This window comes from Hakea prostrata, chromosome 11, assembly GCF_041222555.1.
Source record: "Hakea prostrata isolate BN-2017 chromosome 11, UWA_Hpros_2, whole genome shotgun sequence".
Lineage (NCBI taxonomy): Eukaryota > Viridiplantae > Streptophyta > Magnoliopsida > Proteales > Proteaceae > Hakea > Hakea prostrata.
Genome location: NC_142610.1, coordinates 3,777,723 through 3,804,287, shown reverse-complemented (window position 1 = coordinate 3,804,287; position 26,565 = coordinate 3,777,723). Strand labels below are relative to the sequence as shown.

Genomic DNA, 26,565 nt, shown 5'->3' with positions numbered 1-26,565 from the left:
TTGTACAATAAATAACTATTATAACCGATATGAAATCATATAAAATAATGCACAAGTGGTATAAATGGTATATAAACAATAGAGCAAATTACACTGATATCCCAAAATAGGGCCTTAAAGTACTAACACCCTATTTTATAAACAGTGATTTAACAATCTTTAATGATAAATTAGACTATTGTGTCCAATGAAAATATAATTTTAGAATGTATGTATTTTTCAAAAATAAAGTAAGGTGTCAGTGTTTTAAGATCTTCATTTTAGGGTGGCGGTGCAATTTACTCTAAACAATATAAATGATATAAAATGATATAATTTTTTTTTTTTGAGATGAAGTTCATCGGTCTAGTTCCTCAGCGAGATGAACCCACGTACAACCTTCTTAGTAAAAGGTGTGGGTCTTATTTTATTATTATTATTTTCTTAGTAATATTTAAACAATTTTGTATGATGGAGTTTTAAAATATACCATTGATACGATATTTCAATTTTGTATGATGGAGTTTTAAAATATACCATTGATACGACATTTAAAATTATTATGTACCGTAATAAAAACTAATTTTGTTGAGAAATATATCATATCATTTTTCAAAGGATTTGGGATTAGTATGATAGACTTGAGCATTTTAATTTTGATATATGAATTATAATTTTTGTACCAAATTGACACCCCTACCTTTTAATTGCGTGTCCATGCTCTATAAAATTATTTCAAGGATGAAGTCCCATTATAAACCACCTAGATTAGACATGGTGGGTGACAAACAGACACCACCTTTTTTTATTTTTATTTCTCATGCTGATGTAGTTTTCTTTGAATAAGTCTTATTTTACTGCTGCAGAAAAGAAAAAAAAAAAAAAACACGATGATACGGTTTGTATAGGACAAAAAAAATGATACGACAAATCTTAACCGTTCATTAAATAAATGAGATAAATTCTTGAAAAAAATTACCTGATTAGCTACTTTTGGGATTTCTTTTAGGAAAATAACCACTCAATATTTTACTTAACAAAACTAGTTAAAATTAAATTTATATTTACAAAACTAATCAAAATTTAATTTTTCATCAATTTGGATATTTTTAACCCCTAAAATTAACCACACTAGAGCAGCAAAATCACTATATTGTCCAAAAGGGATTAGTCACTAATTTTTCATATCTTTTGGACATTTTTGCCCTCATATTGTACGGTCAATTTTAGGGGTAAAAAATGTTCAAAGGGATGAAAATCAGTATTTTACCTAGTTTTATTTTTATAAATGAAAAACCTAAAAGTAACTAATTATGTAATTTTCTCTAAATTCTTTGATAAAAATGGTGATCCTTCTTGCTAATGAATTCTTTACGACCGTTAGATCAGTATATCAGGTCCATTAGATTTATACTAATCCAAACGTAGTAGCGTTAGTCGCGTACCGTATCTTTTCTCATAGCTAACTTGTCGCAATGCATGTTGGGAGATGACGTGGATGCCAACTCAGCTTCGACCCGGTACCAGTAGACTAAGAAAGAGAGTTGTACGAGCTATCCCGTTTCGTTTCGTCAAAAGTATGAAAACCAGGAGAGAGGGAGAAGGACATGTTTATTAATCCAAAAGGAGGGTTTGATTTAACCATGGTTAAGGTCAGGTATATAAATCAGAAAGCTTTGAGCTTCTGTGGAAAATCTCTCTTTTTGCGTCTTTGAAGGAGAAGACTGAGGCGGAGGAATAATAGTGTTTCTCGGGTCTCGGCTGCAATTCCCGTTTTCTTGACGATCACTTGCCCGAAGACATCTTAACCCCTAATCCGTCGCTCTTTTGATCTAGTTTTGTTTCAATAGTGTCGTTGTTGCAGCTCAACCGGTTTGCTTTTCCAGATTGCATGTGTGTTTGATCATTCCTCGATCATTGATGATTTGATGAGAATCAAAGGATATGTTTTGGTTTTGGTTTTGGTTGAAATGAGGATGGGATTAGAATCATCTGGAGAAATTTATTGACTTTCTTCTATCGGTTTGATTATTGGATAATTTTTATTTTTAAATTATGTTTGAGTGATGGAGTTAGTGGCAATGATCCATTTATCGGCTTTTGGGGCTTGATTCGGCGGGTCATGGATGAGGTCGGCACAAGTAAGGAAGATGAACGTCGGCTGCGGGAGGCGGCTGGGGAACACTTCCCGAGGTTGCCATGGAGACAGAATCAGCGAGCTTTCGGTCCTTATCGTCCTCGGGCAGGGGCTTTGCAAAATTCCAGTTCCTTGCGTGTTGTCGTTCGTAAGCCTGTAAGTGCTTTATTTTATTTACTGTTTCGAAGAATCGGCAGAAAAGATTCAATTTTTGGGTTTGTGATTTTGCCTATTGTCCTTGTTCATTGTCGATGCTTGCTTTCGCCCCTTATTGCAGTGGGTCGTTCTGATTTTCTCTATTACTTGGTGGTGACTTATTGTTTATTTGGATCTTTGATTGACCATAACAAGTTAAGTTTTAGCTGGTTTTGAAAACGAACCTCTGGTTTTATCTTAATAAGCTGTGAGATAATACTTCATGTTGGCTCTTCTAGACTTCTAGTGACTATGCAACTTAAAGGTAATATGCATTCAGCTAATTAAAATAAAATAACCTGTTTACCCTAGTAGTGTTATCAAGGCAGATAAATGATGGATAGGGGAAATGTTTGACCATTAGAGAACTGCAATTTATCAGCCTTCTATACTGCCCCCTCCTCTTTTTCCTTTTGGGCTGGATGTACAGAGTTTCTTAACCGCTCCTTTTCTACCCATTTAAATCACCATTGATCATTGCCCACCTCTTGACCCGCACTGCTATATTGCATTTATGATTCAGAAGCATCCCAAATGACCCTCTTTTCCGTCAGACTGTTTCTAGTCAATACCAATCAAATTTTCCAATTGACGCCCCCTTTCAACTTCCATATGGTGCTGACAAAAAAGATATACATCATCATGCTAGGAGGCTTCCCTTCCTATTGCAAACTATCCTTTATAGTTTGAAAGTTCTCCCTTTACTCAGAACAGTAAAACTAGAATTGCACAAGTACTTCCCATACTCCAATACTCTTTAAATTGACATGAAACAGTTCTTTGTCAAACAATAACACCCTTTGAAAAGCCTTCACACAAGTAGGACTTGATAATCCTTTTCAGCCTTGCTTTTTAACCCATTTCAAGATCTTTCCATACAAGTATATCATAACACAATTCAACAGAAAAAAATTGCCAGATTTAGAAGTACACACCATCCTACCCTTTGCATTCCCTCTTCAATTGACACTCCTTTAAGATTTATGTTAGTATCATATACTCTAGACCCCAACCTCATACGTTGTCCTTCCATTAGGTAGGGTAATGTATGTAAGACTAGTATGAGAGTATGTCCAACCCAGGGAGGATCAAGTGAAAAACTAAAAATAAAGTAACCAAAGAGAGAAATGAAATCTCAAAGGGAACCTTGTGGTGTATATTCAATTGAATGAGCACCAGATAACCAAAATCTTGTCAAAATCAACCTTTTACAATACAAGCAAGTGCTTCTTGCACTTTTGATTATGGTTCTATGGGGCAAAAATGAACAAAGTCTAGAAAGAGGTCTTTGGGATGTATTTGGCTCTGGGATTTAAATGATTAGGTTATAAGAAGATGGTAAATCCGATGGGATTACTTTATAGTCAGAAAAAGATTTATCCTATGACTTTAAAGTCAAACAAGATATCAGGAGAAGGCTGTTACAGTGCAGGATTTCACAGAATTGTAAGTTGGGAGCCTTGAACCTAGAGTTCATGGTTAGATTAACCTGTAACATGGAAAAAACTGAGGTGATATTATATAGGATGATTCCTAAAATTTGGTGGTGTCCTAATTGGTAAACTGGCTTAAATGTAAGTTATTGATATTAGAGTTTTAGGGATTCTGAATGAAAATTCAAGAAAGTATTTTTATCTTGGAATTGGCTGGTTAGGAAGGCTTTAAACTGGGAATGAACCTAAGGGCTTAAAGGAGGAGGGAGGTGGAGGTGGAGGAGGAGGAGGAGGGTGGAGGGTGGGACTTGTTTAAATCTTGGACAAAACTAATTGCAAAAATAGATGTTATGAAATTTCTTGAATCTGGCGGGAAATAAGATCTCAGCTTTGTTGGAGTAACTCCTAATCTAGGCTTTCTAAAACATAATTCTTTGTCAGCGAGTGGCATCGTACCAGCAAGTTGGTCATAAGTTTCCAACGTAGCTCCAAAATCTCAGTTCTATTGGTAGGTAACATAATAATTTAAAATGACACAAACGGGCAGTAAATTTGAGAAGTCTATCACCAAAATTAAGCTCTAAGAGAAGTGATAGAAATTACCAACTTCTTGGAATACGATGCTCTCAATCTTCAGGACTAATCGATTAGGATCTTCTCAACAATGCCTCAATGTCAGCACAAAATCTTAATTGGGTAAAGGAGACAATCTCATTTCTGGGTAGTCTAATAAGCCAATCTCATGGGTGTACTTTTTTCATTCACTTTGTTTATTTGATGTTCTTCATTACAGAAGTAACTCTGATTCAGTTAATAAAGTTTTACTTGATTCTTCATTGTGTTAAAGATATGTATATTTGCGAAATTTCGAACCTTGGTGGCAACTCTAGGAGTCAACCCGACCCTCCCCCTTACCCTGTGGCACCCTCTCCCTTCACTTTCTTCCTTTTGGCACCCCCTTTTCCCCATTCTTTTCTTGCAGCAGGTCTGGAAATTCAAAGCAGAAAAGAAAAGAAAAGAAACAGAAAAGAAAAGAGAGAGAGACCAAGAAAGTTCCCAAGAACTTATCAAGAACCCAAGAAACCTTTCCAAGATTCACCCATAACAACCCAAAACCATCCCAAACCTATCCGTCACCTTTCTCTCAGCCCTAGGATGATTTTGGGTACTTCCATAGGGATTTTGTTAATACCCTAAATTTCCTGATCGTATCCATCCCATCTAGGTTTGTTGAAATCTCCCATTCTCAGGTTTGATAATTATTTTGCTGGGGCACAAAAGGAAAGGATTCTGGGCTACCCTAAACCTTGGAATTGTGGTTACATCAGTGACCTAATTAAAAATGACTAGACTTACAGTTGGGCAGAATGCTAAACTGCTTCTGGGCCAAATGAAATTACATAGTTAAAAGAAAAACCAAGTGTCCTATTTGTTGGTATGCTACTCTGCAACAAGCTAGGGGCTTCTCTTGGCCATGCTGAGCCAAGGGCTGAATTGCATAAAAAAAATTTTAAATTTATTTATTAAATAACATTCATCCATATGGGGTATTTAAATAGAGATTACACAGTTGAAATATAATAGCAATAGGTACTCAATTCCGAATAAGAAAGGGTAACTGACTCCTAACATTCTTCTAACACTTAGAAAGACTTATAAACAATTAAAACAACTAAACTGAATTTGAAACAAATCACAACTCTTCCATGCATGGTCAGTGTAAGAGCCTTTATTACATACTTAGAAAGTAAAAGACTCAAATTACCATAGCGTTGAACATTTAGGGAAGTGGTCCCTACTACTCAACTTAAAAAACTACTAATTATTAAGTGGTTTCATACTCAAGCTAGATACTCCCATCACAAGCCCATTGAGAGAGACATTTCACTTTTAAACTATAGGATCAAAGGCCTGTGACCATAACTGAGCCTTATCCTTATTTTAAGAAAAATTAGTCCAAATAGGGGCTGGACCTGTATCATAAAACCAAGAAAACCTATATCTCACAACCCAATTATCCAAAGTTGACCTAAGCCTTAACTGAGATCACCACAGAGGCATCCTGTACCATAACCAAAGTACCCTAACATTAGCCCTTTCATCCCATTGAGCTGTTTCTGCTACAGGGTCTTGATTTAATTGACCCACCACTGGTTTTACTTGAAAGTCTGGTAGGATTAAATGTAGTCAAATATTTTAGTTTGGCAGGATTAGATATGGTCAAAGTACAATATTTGTTTAATTTAATTAAAGAGGCAATTTGTTACGATAGAAAGATTTCAATTCATACTTGAGGCTAGCAAGTGGAACAAGTGTTCATTATATGGTGCCTTGTAAACAGTTGTGTATTTTTAGTTGTTAAATGTATTATGGTATTACCACTCAGAGAACGGTTCTCACACCCAATGTTTGGAGGTCAAACCATATATTCTTCTCATCTCCCTTCAAATTGAGCTTTTGGACCTCTAGTCTCTGTGGCTTCCTGAATATAAATCACAATCATTTAGAAAGATTCGATTCTATGTTTCCAGCATAGGTGACGCAAGGTGTTGAGGGGTGCCCTAGGCATGCCATATATGATTATATGTGATGTGTGATGCTTTTTTTTTTTTTTTTTTTTTATTTTTCAATATATAATTTGCTTATATGCAATATACAAGCTATTTCAATGTGATCTGATATAATTATGCTTTAATGACTTAATATGAGAAATACTAACCTATAATAAACAATATATGAGTTGTAATTTGAGCATATTCATTGAAAAACAAAGCAATAAACATGGGTCAACTTCGAAGTGTCGACCAGGCATGCTGAGAATATGGAATCTGCACTTCGCAGATCCATTTAAATTTAAGGTGAGTCCATATAATACTTTTTTTGATCTGCCTAATCCAAATTCAAAATGTTAATCTGAATTAGTAAAAGTCAACTCTTGCATTGTATTGTATGTACTATGTAAGTAGTTCTTGTGAGAACAAATACTAAATTGAGTTCATATCATACTTTTAAAGGGACTTTCTGTATTCTAATGATGTAACTTGAACCTTAAACCCAAAGAGGGAAAAAAAGAAGGTATGAAGATAGGGCATATTGTGTGTAACTTTGGTTACACTAGGACTAAAAACAGAGGCGGTAAGAAACTGAAAACTGATGAGAGGGAGATTCTACTAAATGATTATTTTAGGTATTTGGGATCAAATCATAAATAGAAAAAGGTGATATGGCGGATAGTGTTTCACGGAGCATTAAAATAGGTTGGATAAAGTTTAGAGGTTTGTCCAAATTGTTATGTAATCAACATAATTTCATTAGAATTTCAGGAAAATTTTATTGGACATTCATATGAGCAGCTATGATATATGGTGCCAAACGTTGGGTAGTCAAGGAGCATTGTATAGATAGAACCAGTGTAAGTTGAGATGGGTAAGTGGCACAGTAGGAAGGGTAAAGTAAGGAATGATCATACTAAACCTGATACCAGAGTTGCTCTGGTACATAATAAACCAAGAGAAAGTCGTTTGATGTGGCATGGCCATGTTCAGTGGAGGCTTTTGGATGCTCTAGCATGGTGGAGTGATTTGACCCAAATTGAAGGAACCAAAAAATATAGTCCCAGATTGATAGATCAAGTTGGAGCCAGGTCTCCAGGATCTAATAAGTATCAGACTTGGATTTGGAAAGGTAGGGCTAGGGTTTTGTAAAATTTGAAAATTGGGGATTTGAGGTTTCCAAAATTAGTTCTGATTTTGGATTGAGGGTTGGAGAAAGGGAAAGGGTTGTTTGATCCAAATATTGGATAAGATTGGTGGTTGAATTTAGAAATTTGAAGATTAGGTGTTCCTGTTGAAAGCTGGTAGGGCAAAATTGTGTGTTTCAGCTGCTCAGATTGCAATGAGATTCGAATAGTTTTGTGAGGAAGATCTGGGATAATAGGGTCTAAATTTCGAATGGGATGAAGATCTGATGGTTGGTTTGGGCTGGGCACAATCTTACAAAAATTACCTAAATCATCTTTCCTAGAAGATTAGAAAATATAAAGTGAAAAATTCAAATTTAACTTCTTGTGGTTGCAGACCTTTAATATAGCAGCTTTGAATAGGCAATAAGTTGAATTGGAACCTTGTTCAACAAGGCTTTTCTCCCATTGTGTTGAAGAGGGGCTTTAATGGAAGCTCCCAGGCTTTTCACCGAAAAGGAGTTGATTGATTCCATAGGTCGTAGGGTAAGTTGGACTTTATAAATCAAGTGACACCACAGTTAAGACCATGGTTCGAGGTCTCATGAGAATTTTTTCTTCTTCTTCTTCCTTTTTAGTGTTTTTTTTGGGAGACCTCGAGATGAGATCTCATGCGAATTGAGATGATCCCAGAAAAATACAAGATCTCACTCTAGATCTTGGTTAACTTTTTTTTTTTTTTTATTATTAATATTTTTATTTTTATTTTATTTATGGATGAATGAATAATTGAATTAAAACCAAAGAAAGAGGACAATACAAAGCCTATCAGACAAGAGGCTCAAAGGAGGAGCTAAGACCCCAAGAGACAACAATAAGCTTGTTCCTTGGAGTATCAAGAACAGGGGGTGGGGAATAAATAAAAGCCTAGCAGAAATATGAAAGCATATGGCCTTTCAAATCATGTCAATAGAGCGGGATTTGGATGTCCATCTTCTAAGATTATGCTCCCACCATAGATGATGAACAATAGCACAAAAAAGAGCTTTCCAATCTCTGTCACAAACGAAGAAACCTGAGAAATTTCTCAAGATACAAGACCAATCCAGAGCAAAACCAAAAGAACGCCGCGAGCGGGGCCAAATAGAAGATAGGGCTTTTCTCCAAAGGGCACTAGAGAAAGGGCAAGAAAAGAAAAGGTGGTCAATGTCCTCAGAACTATTCCAACAAATAATGCAATTTGGGTTAATAGGGATATGATGGCTAATAAGGAGGGATTGGGTGGGAAGGGCTAGATAACCCTCCAAAGGGTGAGGGAGTGACGTGACCTTTGAACCAAACCAAGGGGGGCCAAGGGGGTTGTGTGAAGGGGTGCGGAGGAGGTCCCAAGCTGAAGAAGTGGAGAAGGTTTTGGTGGGAGATGGAAGCCAAATGGTAAGGTTAGAGGGGGAGTTTAGGATGGTAGGAAGTGAATTCCAAACTTGTGTGAGACTGGGGTGAGGAAAGGAGACTAGGAGCCATTTGAGATGAAGAAAGAGAGAGGGGCGGACTTGTGGATAAGGGTATCATAAATAGTGTGAGGTCCAAGGAGTGTGAAGAGGATGCTCATCGGATGCCACGGGTCAAGCCAAAATGAGGTGGAGGAGCCAATGGAGATCGCCAAAAGAGCACGCGGTCTTAGGAGGAGGAGCTTTCTCCAAACCCAAGACTAATTGGAGGAGGTGGGGGCAGTCCAAAAGAGTCAGTCTTAAGGAGGTATGAGTGGACCCAATTAACCCAAATGGAGTCTTGCTTGGAGGCAAGTTTTTAGATGAGTTTGAGAAGGCAAGCCAGGTTGACATCAAGGATATGGCGAATGCCAAGGCCCCCCTTCAAATTATGGGCAGCAAATGGCCGACCAACTGACAGGGTGGAGGACTCGTGAGACTTCCTAACCCTTCCAAAGGAAAGCACAGAAGAGAAATTCCATAGCAAGGATAATAGACTTGGGAAGAGAGAAAATACCTCACCAATAGAGATAAGAGGAGTGGAGGACAGACCGAATGAGCACAACTCTGCCAGCAAAAGAGAGAAGCAGAGTTGGAGCTTCTTTCGGATGTGGTCAAGCATAGGGGAACAATGGTGACGAGTGAGTCTACCAGGGATGAGAGGAAGACTGTGGTAGATAACCGGGAAAGAACCAAGGTTTTCTTGCAAAAGGCAGCAGCAGCAGCTTGCAAAAGTTTTTGCAATAATTAAGTTTGTGTTCAATAATAGGCCTACTACAGCCTTATATAAAAGACTGAAAAATATACTCCTACTATAAAAGGAAAATCCTGTTCCAATCCTTAACCTATTAGGTAACTCAAATTGACTTGGAGAATAAAATAGACTGGAAAAACTGCTAATTACTCATGTGCTAGTTACGTGCTAACTTAGGTTCCAATTTCCAACAGAACTATGCTAAAACAATTTTAAGAAAGTCATTAAATAAAGAATGGAAGCTAGTTGTGTGTTCAACTTTATTATCCATGTTTTATATCCTCAAGTTGGCAGATTTTAAAATTTGTTTTTTTCCGGGGTGGAAATAAGTTGGCAGATTACTGGTTATACCTGTTACATGTACAACCCAACCATGGGCTAATTCCTTAAAAAAGAAGTCCATCTAGGTTATGGAGCTGCATCACTAAACATGAGACCTAAAGTGACTTCAGGATGAGTGATGAGGAAGGACATGCAGCCTAGGCCATGTATCAAGTAGGTCCTTAAAATTGAATGGATTTGATTCGAGGGAAAGTTGACCGCTAGTAGCTGCAATAGTATGTGAGTTGTGTTGCTGGTTGTGAACTAAAACCACCCCCACCTCCCAAAAAAAAAAAGAAGTTGAACAGTTGAACCTTGTTGACTAAAGAAAAATGATTGTGGTAGTTCTTAGAAAAACTATTATGCAAAAAATTCTGCCTTATGGTAAATTGGATCAGAAACTGCTCATAAAATAACAAGAGGAAGAGTTAGGATCTTTATGAGTAGAAACTCATGCTGAGAACACCAAGCTACATGCTTCATTAGTGTTTAAGAACATATAAATTTGGCTTTACATATAGATTTAAGCATCATATACATAATATGTATTTCTGGTTTGTACGAATGAATAGTTACTGTGTCAAACAGGGTTGAATGGATCATTCACACTCAGCTGTAAATAGGGCCTAATAATTTATCATCTTGTGTCAAAACTTTCTCGTTACTGTTACTTGTCAACCAGGGTTGAGCAGTTATCCACCCACAACTGTACCCCGACCTGATCAGTGAACTTGTTTGTCAAAATTTTTCGTTCCCTTATCCTTTAGTTCCATGTGGTGTTCATATTTGGTTGGATTAGGTGTTCATGTTGCAATTTACCGCCTACATTGGTGGTAAATACAGCTGGGACAAAGCATAGACGCTAACATCTGGACAATCCAAAGGTTGGTCAGATTAGCTTCTTTTGGCTCCGCCTGCATTGGGTAGGTCACCAGGTCAAACACCTTGTTGATGCAGGGCTGTGAAACAGCTTCTGCACCTCCTTGTTTAAGCATTATTAGATGCTTTGTTTGTGATGATTCCTTAAGTTTATGGGGCTCAAGAGACTTTGTAACTTAATGTGGATATTATATACACTTGTTCTTGTTAGTATGGCTCATATCTGTAGTCTTTTCTCTCTTGAAAGAGGTTGGAATGCTATTTCCACAGTTACTAACGTTCAAACATTTAATTTTACTCACAGAGCTTTCATCTTTGCAGCTGGTGGCAAGATTAACCAAGGACATAGTTGAGACATACCAAATATGTAATCCAGAGTTCAAATTTTCTGAAGAGTTGAATCCAAAACGGTTCCTTACAAGCCCATCCATTGGGGTGCTAAATGATGGCTATGATAATGCGAACTCTGATCTTATTCTGACTGTGAACTTTGTCTTGGTCAACGTAGAATCACAGCGAAGGTTCGGTTGTTGTACTTGATTAGTTTTTGAACCTTTTGCTTTTCCATTATATTTGTGTTATTTCCCTGTAAAAATGTATTTATTTATTTTTTTGTTGATTGCTATGGCAAGGGATTTATCTTTTAATTACTCAAATGTGGCTTCTTGTGGAGAACTGGGAAAATGTTGCTTTGATGGATATATAATATGAAATAAATTTAATAGAAAATGTAAGAACTTAAGATTATATACTTCTTGACTGTATGTTATATTATAATGTTTCCCGGTTGATTACATTTCAAAAGTTAATTTAATGACATCAACTCAGCCATCGATTTGTTACTTGATTATGCAATGTAACAAGTAAGCACATGATAATTATTCATAGTATTCTTAATTTTTTTTAATTTGGAACTTTTAAGAAATAAAATTTCGAACTGAATCCTTCTCAATCAAATGGTGATGCCCTAATTTATACATGTTTTATTTACAGCATGCCTTGATTATGTTCATTTCTGGTGTTAGGAGAATGTAATAAAGCAGGGACAAGGTTTGTGAATCCCATGACTGGCTGAAGCAATATCCAACTTCAATAGAATAAACTTTTCAAGGCCAATGCAGTTTTCAATTTCTGAGTCATTTAGTAAGATGGGCTTGGGATGAGTTTTAGGTCATGACATTTATTAAGATCGTTTTTTAGGGGATTAGGTTTTCCTATATGTTGTTTTTGTGGTGAAAGCCTTAGAGATCAGCAAAGGGCAATCACTTTGTGAGAGATGGCGAGTGGCGTAGAGAGCTATTCGTTTGGTGAAAGATAACAACTTTCTTATTATACGCTATTCTGAACGACTAAATCCAGTTCTCTTGGGTGGATGATGTAGGCATTTGTGCTAAACCCCATTAGATTCCTCACCTTATGGATGATCTGAAATAAAATGTAAAGGGTATATACAATGTTACTATCTTGACTTCTGAGGTACTTGTGGATGGAAAATTGGATTTTGTTTTCTTTCTACTTTTTGACTAGTACTCTACCATTCAGTTGTTGATCTCTCTAGAAATATTTGCAGGTATGTTGTCAAAGATGTTCTTGGCCATGGGACTTTTGGACAGGTTGCTAAATGTTGGTTATCAGAAAGTAACAGTTATGTTGCTGTGAAGATAATAAAAAATCAACCTGCGTACTATCAACAGGCACTGGTTGAAGTTTCTATCCTGACAACGGTAATTAACTTCTTATTCTTTTCTCTTTTCTCTTCTCTTTTTTTTTTTTTTTTTTCTATAATTTTTTTTTAAGTGTACACTTTTGCATGGAGTTTCTAATGGATGCTGTTTTTGATGCGCACTAAAATTGCAAAACTTCTGCAGCTAAATAAAAAGTTTGATCCTGAGGACAAGAATCACATTGTCCGTATCCTTGATTACTTTGTATTCCAACGTCATTTATGCATTTCTTTTGAACTGCTTGGCACAAATCTGTAAGTCATTCAATGTCTCTGTTGCGAGTCCACAGTACTTTAAGTTGAAGAGATGCAGTAAATGTGTTCTTCTAATTCTACTGTCAACCAAGTGTTATATTTGGTACATCCTTACGTCTGATATGCTTTTTCCTTCTTCAGCTATGAGCTCATCAAGATGAACCAATTTAGAGGGCTGTCATTGAGCATTGTTCAAGTCTTCTCAAAACAGGTTATAATATCTGGTTAATACGAGGCTCACTTAAAATAGTTGTGACATTTCTTCCCCCTTTCAAAATGCTTGATTGAAGCTCCCTAAGCAATGAAATTTAACTTATTTTGTGTTACTGTATTTCATCTCTTAGATTTTGCGTGCATTGGTTCTGATGAAAGATGCTGGCATTATTCATTGTGATTTGAAGCCAGAAAATATTCTCCTGTGTACAAGGTGAGCTACCTGTTATAATCACTTTTGAACTGTGTGGCTATGCATTATTCATATGTGTTCTGTTAAACCGTAAATATAGTGTCTTGACATTGACAGTGTTAAGCCAGTAGAAATCAAAATAATTGATTTTGGATCAGCTTGCATGGAGGATCGGACAGTTTATTCATATATTCAGGTTTGTACCTCTTTCATTTTCTATTGAATTAATCAATAGTGTGATGAGATCTTTGACTATCAATCCTGTGGAACAGTTTCAGTAGATAATGATTTGTTTGATGCTTGGTTCTTTTCTCTTTACGTTGCAGAGTCGATACTACAGATCTCCAGAAGTTGTTCTTGGTTATCAGTATCCTTGGAAATGAATTTTAAATTTCATATTGACATATCATTTGCATCTGTCAAAAGAGAAACTTCCAACATTTTTATTTTTATTCAAAGAACTCAGGTTGCACTGTCAATCTGTCATACACCCCGTAGCTTCAAGTTTTAGGTTGCCTTCTATTTTGCCATCTTTAAATTTCATTGGGGGTGTATTGGTGTCTTTCTACTCTGATTTTTCTGGACACCCCTCATCAAGACTTGAGCCTTCATATTCTTGCAAATTGGTATTCCACCCTTGAGTGACATGTTATTTCAGTTTTCCTTAGCTGCCCCTTAAAGATATACCACTGCCATCGATATGTGGTCCTTTGGGTGCATTGTTGCAGAGTTGTTCCTAGGGCTTCCTTTATTTCCTGGAGCATCAGAATTTGATCTTCTAAGGCGAATGATAGAAATTCTTGGGTAAGCTTTGCACTTTTGTGCTTGTATTTTAGATCCAGTACAATTTCTTTTCTTTATGTTTTTGTCAGTATCTTAAATATAACTTCACTTTCCTAAAGATTTATTCGTAGTCAATAGGTTTAGCAGAACCAGACATGAAATGAAGTTGGTGATTAATTAATCCAACATATGAGGATGTACATGACAGTTAAAGAAATGATCAATTGCTTAGATGTTGTTCCAGTGAGTGTGCTTTGGAGTATCAAGACCATGATTAATGCCTTGATTGTCTCTCTGTTTTCCCCCAGCCCTTTTATTTAAGGAATTTGTAGGAAAAGCCACTGCATGCATTGAACGGCATTTGGGCACTTCCTGTTTAAGGATTAAGATGTTCCTGAAAAATGCAATGAGATGGGGAAAAAGTGAAACAACAAATCATAGATTTGGTTAGGTCATTAGGTGGCTTGTAGATATGAGATCGGTATTACACTGTGGAACCCGAAGAACAAAGTCAAGGGGGGTGGAAGAGTGACACAGCCACTATCCTAAGCCTCTCCTTACAAGGACAGATACAGCAATGGTCATAACACTGGCACTGAGATATGTCTGTCGTATGGTTAACCAAAAGTACTAATAGGCCAAAAAGATATATTTAAGTCTAACAATGGGCTAATGCCTTGTATTGTCGCTTGGTAGGAAGCCTAGGGCTTCCAATTTGGGACCTACATCAACTGGCTCCTGTGGGACTCAAAACATGAGCCTGCCGTCAGTTTTCTCCAGTCTGTTGGGCCCGAAGACCTATCCATAAGAGGAAGCCATAAGGAGCCTGTGAAGTCGCCGTCCTAGTAGTATAATAGTGGGAGTCATGGTGGGAGATCTCGCGAGATATCTCGCTATTTTGACATAGCGAGACGAGATGAGAGGCGAGATCTGCGAGATGGGAGATCTCGCCACATCTCGCTCGGATCTCGCCACATCTCGCCGGGATCTCGCCGAGATCTCGCCTATATCTCGCTGCAACCATAAAAAATTGTCAGAAACTTGATTTTTTTGGTTGGAATTTGTTGGGGATTCAACTTCTAAACATCTTTAAAACATCAAATTATCATCATTCAAGCCTATTTTAACTAGATCTACAACAAAGGTAAGATTTTCCCCCAAATTTGAATTTTTTCAAATAGAATATTCTACAATGGGTGTGTGAGTTTAGTGTAAATATATGTTGATCCACAAGCTTTGATCTAACTTTCATGGAAACCAATTTAATGTGACATTTAAACCTATATGTGACATACTATAGTGATGAGTTGACTTGGGAGTCATATGTGGCCACTGTTCAAAATCATTTGATGCAGAATGCTGAGTGATACTCTTGCTGTCTTGTAGTCTTGTAATCTTATTACTCACATACTCTTGTGATTGTGATTGTGAACTTATGGATTATGATTTATGACTTACTAAAAGTCTAAAACTTCTTATGGTTGTATATTTTTGAAGCCATTTAAGTTCTTTGATAGTTTGATGTGTAATGTATTTAATACTTTATAGTTGATAACATGAATAACTTGATATCTCTGCATTTTGGTTTTATACATAGGGTTGACTTAGAAGACATAATTAGGGTTATTTTCTCACAATTCTAAGGCCACCAGTGTGTTCAAAATGCCTTAAATAGACTAAATACCAAATTTCAGCCCAACCGGGACTCTAAAACCCACCGAGATGGGTCACCGAGATCTCGCTCGAGAGTGAGATCTCCCACCATGGTGGGAGTGGCAGTATAGCTCCTATAGCTAGTTTAAATTTCAGCATGTGTTATATCGATTGAATTGGGGATGTATGGTTCAATTGTTTCTTTTAGTTAATTTCTGGTCTAATTTAAGTTGTTGGTATGGTCTTTGTTGTTTAATCATATTTGTCAAGGCATTGCCTTTGTGATGCCATGATACTAATGCCTAGGTGTCCAAGCTCCTTGTTCACTTTTGAGCACCTGGGCTCCTAGGCGGGTTTGTTGCCATAGTTTTATGACTCTACTCCATGGTCACCTTGCCATCTTGATTTATATGTATTCAATTATTGTCCTTGAAGTGCCCATGCATAGATAGGGAGTCATGGTCTTGTTTTCTAGTCCTACTCCTAAGAGGTCTCTTGTAGTCACTAGTCACCCTAATTAAAACCTATAAAAGGTTTCCTCCTTAATAATAGACAATCAAGTTTTACTCGAAATTCGCTCTGCAGTTTATTTTCTTGTTTCTCCGTTGAGAATTCAGTCCTGGTGTTTAAGCCCAGGGTTAGGTGAGATTGATGTTTCAAGTCCTAGACCTGAGATCCTTGGTTTATCAAGTCTATGCTGAATGTTGGTGTTTAAAGACCAAGATTCATGCTGTGATTGTGGATTCAATCTTCATCCCCTTCCTTGAAGCTTCTTTTGAAGAACCTCCATCAAAAACATCAAGCTGCTGATCGAGGACAAGCCCCTAAAGCTACTGCCTTCAAAGGCCAACCTGTTAGTCCCCTTGGGAAACTTATCCTAAACCCTAGCCGTAACCCCCGCCATATCCCCATTCAAGTTCCTAAGAACCTGCACAATTACCCCTTTCCAGCAAATGTATTCATCCATCCTTCCCATAAACTGAGCCCTGGTTTCTCTCAGGGCATACACCACTTGGTTCTACTCTGTTGCCTTGTATGATACACCAAACTCTAAAACCTAATACACTAAACCCTACAACTCCCTGCTGGTTCTGTTTTCTGATTTTCAGAACTGGTCCTCAGCTGGCCCTGCCCATCGTAGGAAACATCAGTCTGCACCTTCAAGTAGTTTGATGCATATCAACCATATGAAGGCTTCAACTGCTTTATCAGGTTTGTGACATGAGTTGTCACAAATGACAAAACTATAACATTGGGAAACATGGCAGAGTACTGGGGTCCTTTGATAGAGGTCTCCAAACCAATCTAATTGGTACTATTTCAGCTCAAAACAGGTGGGAAAAGTGTGCTAAAATTCAGTTCAATGTGGCATTCAGTTGTAGAAATGCCTATACATTCCTCACGTAGTAAATAACATTTTGGTAATTTATGAACATTTAGATTATATTTTTAACCCTTTCCCTTCCTTTCTTTAGGCTGAAATTTGACTGACTGACATTTGTCCTGCTTTTCTATTTTACTTTATTTTTTTTTAACCGAATATGATATGAAATTGATTTAAGTCTAACCTTGTAATTTATTCCCATGAATGTGCTTGTATTATATCCTTTGTTTTGTATATTTGGTATTACTAGCGTAATTATATCATATTGCTTTGATATGGCTTTTATGCTGGTTCTTGATATGACTTAAATGTTAATTCTTGATGTAGCACATAGGCATAATTATTTAATTCTATGCTAGATTTATGCATACCTATGGTGCAAAGGCAAAGTATGATGTAGGATAGACAATGAAGAAAATAAGGCGAAAAAACAGTTCATGCTGTCATTGTTAGAGCTCTTTTTTATTGTGCCGAAGACCACATTGCTGGAAGACTTTAGAAGGGCTCCAACTTGCTGGTGGAATGACATCTTTGTTGGGGATTGCATGGGATTGCAAGGAAGATTTCAACTGCAATTTTTATATGACTGAAAATCAATTTAGTTTCTATCTGTTTTAGTAGTAATAAGTTTGTTTCTGATTTTCTGTTTAGAGACTTTGTTTTTATTTCTCAGCAATGCTTGTTTCCAGATTTAGAAATAGTAAGTTCCTATTTTGTTTCTTATGTGATTGCTAGGAAGATTAGATTCCTCAACAAAGTAGTTCCAATTTTTAAAATTAGTAGTTTCTAATTTTTGTCCTAGAGTCTATGCTTAATATATATCTAAGGGAATGATTTTGTGAAATTAATGATAAGGTTTTGCTTTGTTGCTATTGTTCTTTGGTGAGTGATAAGAGGGCTTGGGTGTGAGGGCTAAAATACCTGGGGTTGTTGAACCTTGGTGAGAGAACTGAACTGCATTCATCCCCCTTTTACTTTCTATTTGTTTCCCTTTTATGTTACACTTATTCAAACCTTGCTGGAGCTCTATTTGTGCTACTACTGCTGATTGGAGAAGACCACCCAAGTACAGATCATTGTCTTCCCAAGCTGCTGTGTTAAATTATTGCGGGAAACCTTCACTGGAACAGGTGTGTTGGTTGGGGTTTTCTTTGGTTGCTGCAATATTATTAATCGTACTATAGAGTGGTTCTTAGTTGAACCTGTTCTAGAAATTAGGGTGCTTGTTGCCTCAGTATTCTTCGCAGCCTTGGGTGGGCAACTAACCTTAAGTTTGGAAATGAAATTAGTTATGTTGGAAGCAAGGGTTTGCATAGCATACGTAGTACTTGTTGATGTGTTTATGTTGCCTTGTTGGGTATTATTCTACCAGTTTAGTGTCTCACATTCTAATAAGAATTATATATGTTGCTTTGGTTTTTTATTTGACATCATTAACATGTTGGCTATGTTCGTTAAATCTTGCTGTTTGTTATTTCATAGAGGACAACCCCCTGATCATGTACTAAAGGAAGCTAAAAATACGAATAAGTTCTTTAAGCGTGTTGGAACTGCCCAGCAGAATGATGAAGAAGCCTCCTTTGGTGGCAGAAGTGCTTACCAAGTAGTAACTGAAGGGGAATATGAAGCTGTAAGTGAATTAACATCTCTTTTTAAATGAAAAACAATAGTGTTACACAGACATTCAATATTAATTATAATGTACTTGACTATAGTGATATTTTATATGGCTACTAGTATACTCTATTTCTCAATATTGTTGGAATATTCTTGTGAATATTTGGTTGTAATTTCACCTAAATGTTATCCCTTGCATTGACTTTTTATTCAGAGAGAAACGAAGAAGCCGGTAATAGGGAAAGAGTATTTCAATCACATGAAACTTGAAGAGATTGTTGAGACTTATCCTTACCGAAGAAACTTGCCCGAAGAAGAGATTTCAAGAGGTTTGTTGCAATATTTATTTGTCAATAAATAGCAATTGGCATCAGTCTGCTACGGTGTAGAATTAAGAATAATTTTAAGGTTGTTAATTTTCTTTCTGTTTGTGGTCATGTTGCAGAAAGTCATACCCGTTTAGCACTCATTGATTTCTTGAGAGGTCTTGTTGAGTTTGACCCAGCGAAAAGATGGTCACCTTTACAGGTTATTTTCTTACGAGGATTGGTTGTACCTTTTTTATGTCTAAAATTTTGAACTGGATTCCCTTATTTTGTTCTTCTTTTGCAGGCTTCCAAACATCCTTTTGTAACGGGAGAGCCATTCATTTGCCCCTATAGACCGCTGCCAGAGACCCCACACATGGTGAGTTAAATCTTATGACCTATTTTAGTTGCTTTAGAAGCAAGCCTGAAAGAAGAAAGTGGTGACTTCCCTCTGGAGTTCTTCTTACTATAATCCACCCAAGCTGCAAAACCTCCCAATGAAGTATAGCTTTATGACATTTATAATTATTTGTAGTTCTTGGAGTTGTGTAACTTGCAAGTCTAAAGATATGGTAGAATGGCTTAGGTATTTATAAAGCTACATCATTTGTGCAACACTAAGAACATGCTGTTCTTTGCTGGTTGATTATTTCATTTCTGTCATATTTTTACATTTTCCCACAACCATTTATGGTTGTACGGTTTTTTTCCCCCTTTTGTCTACACGTTGCTTGGCAGGTTTATCTTTAGGGGCCAATTTTTATTAGATTGTTTCAAGCTTCCAGTGGGTTACTTCTTTTGTTTTGTTGGCTTTTATTTGTATGTTGAAACATGATGCCATTATGCGACTATATATTGCTTTTTGATGGCTTAATGTAACTAAATATTGAACTTTGATGATTTGATGTGGCTTAGCGTTGTTTTTTGACAATACAAATTATGTAGTGCGTTTTGTAAAAAAAATAATACCCAAAGACAAGTTATACTGCCTAAGCAGTTGGAAAGGACCTCAAATGCCTTAGCTCACATAGCACCTTGACAAATGATGCTTTGTAGCAACATTGACTTGATCACAAATGATGCTCTATGGTGGAGAAAAGCTTGGTTTCTGTTCTGTGTCAATTAAGTATGAGGTTGTTCATAACTATTTGTCTGTTTGTAGCCTGTCGGTCAGAATATGAAGGTCAACCATCATCCAGGGGGAGGGCATTGGTTTGCTGCTGGTCTCTCTCCACAGGTGAGTTCTTCCCTTTATGATACACTTCTTTTATTCCTAGTGGTATGGGCACCCGTCTAATTAGTTGCTTCGCTTCCTTGTATCCAAGCCTTAAAACATTCATAAATTCAATTGGTAGCTGTGCATCTTTAATATGGTGGAATGTCTACAGGTTTTAGGCATGAATAGAGGTGCTTCACAGAATAGTCCACATTATCAAATGGCACAATACTCTCACGCTAGTAGTTATGGCAGTCTGGGAAGTCATGGTAGCTACAATGATGGTGCTGCACTTGGAAGCAGTTACGGAAGCTATGGGGATAATAGCAGTATGCATGCATATTATTCACCAGTTGGCCCTGGGTTGAACATCCATGCACAAAGTGGTGTTTCAATACTTGGAGCTAGTCCTGATTCTAGGCGCAGGAATTCTCAGCTTCCACATGGGAATGGCCTTGGTGTTAGTCCATCTGCTGGAAATTTCATTCCGATGTCGCTGGGTGCAAGCCCTTCACAGTTTACTCCTCCTAGCTCACACATTCAGGCTTCATCTGCATCTCCAGGGAAGTATGGCCCCACTTCTCCTGCAAGAAGCAGTGGTGTTCATGGATCACCCTTGGGCAAAATGGCTGCCGTCAGTCATTTCAACAGAAGAAGTTGGGGATATCATGGAAGTATGCAATCTCAAGAGCCTGCATCATGGCAGGGGCATACTGAAACTGCCAGCAGTAGTCACCCTGATGGGAGCTCTCGTGGACATGGGGGTTCTCCTCGCAATACACAATCATCTACTCTTCTGAGCTGGAGACACCAAAGGGGAGGAGGCAGTGGTGCCACTAGTGGATACTCATCAGCTAATCAGAATGTATCAGGTTCCTTTGCAGCTAACCCTAATGTGCCATTTGCATCAGCCACAGAAACTGTATATGACAAATCTGAAAGCAGCTCATCACTGCCTCATCCTGGGGATTGGGATCCCAATTACAGGTTTGCACTAAAAGATTTCAATGATTCATTTGAAACATTCAGCTGGCGTATTTTACCATTAGTAGAGTATACAACTTAAATTATCAGAACTCTTCTTGGATGAACTACATTATCAGAAAATTATTTGCATGTGGATTACCACTTGGGTGTAGATTGGTTTCACTTGCATGTGCAGCTGTCTGCTGGAAAGAAACTCTACTGTATACCAACTTTAATGAATTGGCTTGCATATATATCAGCTGCAGTTGTCAGATCTGAAGTGTTGCTAGCATGATTCCCAGTTAACAAATAGAAAACATTCCCACCTTCTTCTTCTTTTTTTTTTTTTTTTTTTTTTTTTTGATACTAGGATCCATATAACCATGCAATAGCTACAAAGACTCTTTTAACAGCTCCCAGACCCTTGGATGGAATCCTGAGTAGCAGATCATGCACATTGAGTATCACTTTTTCTTCAGTCTGTGATCTATGATAGCCAACCATGTTTATTGCAAAGATGATCTAGAGCAGAAGGCAAAACAAGAATATTTAATTAATGATGAATTCTTTGTTTAAAAATCCTTAAGAGCTTATAAAAACATAAATTGAAGTGATATAATCTTTCAGCAGCAGGTCATCAATTATGTTTCATTCGGTATCATAAGAAATTACAGAAAATACATCTTGACATCCCTTTCCTCTTTACATATTTCTGTTTTCATTGCATACCCAAAGAAAATTTTCAAAATCAAATTAGAGTTTTTGATGAACCAAATGAGTGCACCATGTTGTGACAACATGTACTGCTGACTTTTGTGTCAAGATTCAGTCTATATTCCACAGGAATTGGGAAAATTTTCTTTATGAAGTAGTTAGTCTAATTTGACTTCTGTTGGAGGATGCTAAATTGACTGATTTTGGCAATAAAGGGGTTATAGAAGATGTTGCTCATAGAAGTAGAATAGGATGTATGAAGTGTAGAGAGGCATCCTTAGTTACATGATCTGCATATTCCTTAGCTTAAAGCAAAATATGATAGTGCTGCGGTGTTTGTTGTGGAACATTGTGCACTTAAGAAGCATTAAAAAGCAGAGACAAGGATGTTAGAGATTGTCGGTAGCAAAAGTATGAAGTGTAAGGCAAGAAATGAGCACACTAGAGGTTGGTTTTGGAGAAGCTCCAATACACAAGCTATGAGAAAGTTGATTGAGGTGGCAGGGTCATGCTCAACGGGGGCCTTGGGATGTTCCAATATCAAGAGTGATTTGATTCAGATTGGATGAACTAGAAGAGCAAGGGCAGGTCTAAATTAAGCATAAGAGGAGGAACAATATCTGTAGCTTAGGACTCGTATTATATTTGAGATCAGATGCAGGCCTAAATTAAGCATAAAAGTAGGAAAGACATGCATAGCTTAGGACTTGTATTATATTTAACATCAGATGCCGCTGATTGGAGAGCAAGGATCCATGTTTTTGAACCCATCTACTTGGGATAAGGCTATGTTGTGCTGATTTTGGCAATGTCAGCTACTGTGCCCTGGTCAGCCACAACATCCTTTTACACTGTTACTATGAACATCCTTTGGTCTGGTTTCTTTATATATTTGATTTATTTCCTACTTTGCTTGCTTTTTCACATAATTTCAAAATTCTGTACTGCAAGAGTTTAGTGGGGGTAGGGTCTGTTTCTGTTGTGTGTGTATTTATTCTTTCATTACAACATGCCAATCAGGTGTAGCTGGCCTGATTGACATATCCGATCTTTAGTTTCTTCTGATGCTTATGATGACCTGTGAATCCTAGTTTTGGGTCCTGTTGGATACCCACCGAATAAGAATGATACTGTTGGTTGCATTTTGGGTCTACTGTAAGACAGATATAATGATATTGGATAAAGGTGACTCGGAATGTGTTTGTGTTTGAAGGAACACTGAGTGGTGAAATTAATTTTCCAATTTAGCTAGTAATCCTGGTCAAGGAGCCAACTAAAAGTAACAGCTCCCGCATGACACTCGTTATCTCAATAAAGATTATGAGAGTCAACTATCTAGATCATAAACTAGACTAGAATTGCATCCTACCCCCCCCCGCGCACAACAAAACAGATGATTGCATTCAGGTTTGTTGACTAATTGTTTTAACTTTCTCTTTCCTTGTGGCATTTATCTTCCAGCGATGAACTTCTATTGCATGACGATGGTTCTGATACAAGCGCTATAACCTCTGATTTGGCAAATGGGTTGCGTCTTACACGTGGCTCGGATTCTACTATTCAAATGGCTGGAATTCGAAGAGTCAATCGTGTAGCTAACCAGGCACAAAAAAGTGCAAACCTACCCATACAGAGGTAGGGGTTTGATGCCTGAGTCTTGTATTACAGATTCTTTGCTCTTGGTACTTGCAATAAACCAAATCGCATGCTCTAGCATGGCTGTCCATTGCACATGCATTCAAAGTTTTGTTTTGCATTTTAGTTCTCCTAGCAATTTATAATTGAATTTTATTGTTTGGATATATATTTGATATTATTTTCATGGTTTTCTTTAATAAATGTAGAAACAACGTCCAAGCTTATGCACATGTAGAGGTTGGCAGCCCTCCTTCATCCCATGATTCATATGCTGCATATAGTCGCAAGCCTTCACATCACATGTCTCACTTCTCGTCAAATTCTCTGAGCCGCTTTGGCCAGCAACCTCCTCAGCGTGTTCGTGGTGGTGATTGGAATCATCCAAAGCCCCCTCCACCCAACTGTACTACTGGGGGTCCAAGCTCTACTAGCAATAGCTCATTTGCTAATGGCATGAATTGGGGTACTTAAAACAACCTCACTCTGCCATACTAATTCTCTTTTTTGTTTCTCATTTCATTTAATAATAGTACATTCCCCTGCACCACCACCACCACCACCACACACACACACACACATGTATGGACAAAAAAGGGGTTTGGTTGCCACATATTTCTGATGTGATTCTTACCAACCCTGTCCTGTATTTTAGGACGAGGCGCTGGGCATCCCATCACCACCATTCCACCAACATCCCATGCAAGAAAGGATTATGGGAGGATAACATAATGTTGAAGACCAGTATTCCCTTGCAGGACAGTTAATGTATTCTTTTGTTCCCAAGGAAGTGTATTTGATAATTCTATTTGCGTTGCAGGGTTGTGCAATCTATGGATATCATTCAGATCTTTTGATCATTTGTGGTTTCATAAATATAATTTATGATTAAGGAATCTTCATCTTCTTTGTGTCATCATTCCATCATACTTTCTTTGGGCTGTCACATTTCCCAATTTGTATCCGTCTCTTGTAGTTATCTTCTGTGTTTCCTCCCCTTTCTTTCCGAGTGAGTTTGAAGTAACTGAACTTTGTCATTAAGGTATATCTTGCAGGTGAATAGGAGAGCTTCAAATGGGTTCACCCTGGAGGCCAAATTATCTTTGAGATTTATTGGACTGGTAGTGCTCATACTAAACATTTTATGTTTTTCTTCTCTGGACGGGGGGTACGGGAGGCGGGTATTCGAATCTTATCTTTTATTTTTCATGAACTTATTTCCCTTTGTTGAATTTTACATGCAGGTGGATCATATTTGAGGTTTGGTGGCCCCATGGATGAACCCTTATGCCGACCACGTGAGACATCCTATACTTCCTAGTTGAATGAATCAAATATATTGTTTTTCATTATAAAATATGGGAAACCATGGTTGGACTGAGGAGGTAAATTTTTTTAGCTCTTTTTTTTGGGTGAGAGCAAGGGGATAAAGTTCCTTTGCCCCAGTCGATCTATCGTTCACTTGTATTTGGGTTTGGGACCCTAATATGTTATTTTTTGTTGGACATCCAAAGGCCTCTTCAGTGTATGAAAAATGAAGCTGGTTTATGCTAGATGTTCCATCCCTCGAGCTACACTGATTCCCACTCACCCCCACTCCTTTTGACGACGGAGCTTCAGTGTTTTCGTGCTTTTTTCTGTTATGTGCTCTAGTTTATTGATGACTGTAAGACATTTTGTTGCCGGTTTCATGGTTCTGAGAGTGGTGATGCAGAAACTCTAACCTGGAATATTGATTACTGATTACCTAATTTGTGGTTTGGCCGTTACATCTGTGCTGTTGAAGTAGTTCCACCACCACTTAGAGTTCTAGTTCCAAGCCTTTGAGATAAAAGTCTCACTCTCACTTTATGGCTTATGGTTTGTTTCGGCCTGTGTTGATCTGCCCCTGATAGGTTTGGATTTTGTACAGAGATTGGAAATTATAAGCTATTGACAATGCAGCTGCGCAGCAAATTAGAGAAACGCAGCTGATTAGCTTTGCCTACAACTGAACGGAGTGAGTATTAAGGCTTGTTTAAGAGTAACCTTGTGCATTTTTTCTTTTTGCCTGGGTTTTACTTAGTTCCTTTTGACAAATTGCAGTGACATCCCAAAATAGAACTCTTAATATATTGACACCCCCATTTTATGTTTCACAAGCACAGGTACTCTAAAGTTGGATTTGTATTAGATAGGTTAGCTGATTCCATTACTTGTTTCCGTTAAACCCTGGTGTCATTTTTTTTAATCCCACAACTACCATGGTTATTTTCCTCGTTACCTGCTCGTCTTTGCTGGGAATATTGCTCTGGTATGAACCGAACAGAGTGGATTGGAGCTTTTAAAGATGAAAGTGACTGCAAATCTTTGCATTGAAGGTAGAAGGTTCATTGGTACCTCTGATTTCATAATGGTGGAGACGTTATTCTTAAAACGTGGGTTCTGGGAATGTTTATTCTTGGATACCTTTCTCTCTCTTTTTTTCTCTTTTTTTCTTTGAAAGAACAGAAAATATATTAAATAATAATATAAAGATCCCCTTCCAGACCTACTGAAAGCAAAATAGGGGTCAGTTATAGAGGCAAGGACCACCCCTTGGTATTGGAATGAGGTTAATAAGTTCATTACATTTGGTCCAAATTTCAAGACAGCCCACGCCTAATTCTAAGCTAGCTTTCCATCCAAAGACCAATCCTTATAAAACTGCTTCAAGGCATTTTGAACCACAACCTAGCTCCTCCTCGCAGATGCATTTTCCTTGGGCTGCGTTTGTTTGCTGGAATAAAGGTGGGGTGGGAAAATTCTTGAAAAAAGTGTAGATTTTTTACTTTTCTTTAAATCTTAAAATGGTAGATTGTTTGGTTGTTTGGGGTGGGAAAGTGAAAGACAAGTTTCCTTGATTCAAGGAAACTTGTCTGGTGATGTGGCACCCCAACTTTTCCATCCCAAGCCATTTTAAAATTCCACATTTTTGATGGGACTTTGTGGGAAAGTTAGGAAAAGTAAAAAGTGGGACTCACCACCATTATTTTTTCACAAAACCTTTTCCTTTCCTTTCT

The 26,565-nt window shown here is 37.5% G+C and overlaps 1 protein-coding gene across 2 annotated transcripts; it reads left to right on the top strand.

Annotated features, from left to right (window-relative positions):
• Positions 1-1,662: 1,662 nt before the first annotated feature.
• YAK1 (YAK1-like protein 1) lies at positions 1,663-25,903 on the top strand. 2 transcript variants are annotated; one of them, XR_016170868.1, is made up of 19 exons: positions 1,663-2,272; positions 11,186-11,385; positions 12,435-12,588; positions 12,733-12,842; positions 12,984-13,053; positions 13,187-13,269; positions 13,366-13,444; positions 13,575-13,615; positions 13,930-14,052; positions 18,551-18,698; positions 18,900-19,014; positions 19,131-19,213; positions 19,298-19,372; positions 20,156-20,230; positions 20,382-21,196; positions 23,351-23,524; positions 23,734-23,990; positions 24,580-24,645; positions 24,769-25,903. XR_016170868.1 is itself a non-coding variant. In XM_089141041.1 (18 exons), the coding sequence occupies exons 1-18, from the start codon at positions 2,102-2,104 to the stop codon at positions 24,254-24,256; spliced, it is 2,850 nt and encodes a 949-aa protein (XP_088997167.1). In that variant the 5' UTR covers positions 1,663-2,101; the 3' UTR covers positions 24,257-24,533. The 2 variants fall into 2 exon arrangements, 1 of the variants encoding a protein (XP_088997167.1); XM_089141041.1 differs by lacking the exons at positions 24,580-24,645; positions 24,769-25,903 and adding an exon at positions 24,180-24,533.
• The last annotated feature ends 662 nt before the right edge of the window (positions 25,904-26,565 follow it).

Coding starts and splice junctions, on each gene's coding strand:
- YAK1 (XM_089141041.1), top strand. CDS start 2,102: ATGGATGAGGTCGGCACAAGTAAGGAAGATGAACGTCGGCTGCGGGAG. Junction 11,386..12,434: donor AACGTAGAATCACAGCGAAG/GTTCGGTTGTTG, acceptor AAATATTTGCAG/GTATGTTGTCAAAGATGTTC. Junction 13,270..13,365: donor AATATTCTCCTGTGTACAAG/GTGAGCTACCTG, acceptor TGACATTGACAG/TGTTAAGCCAGTAGAAATCA.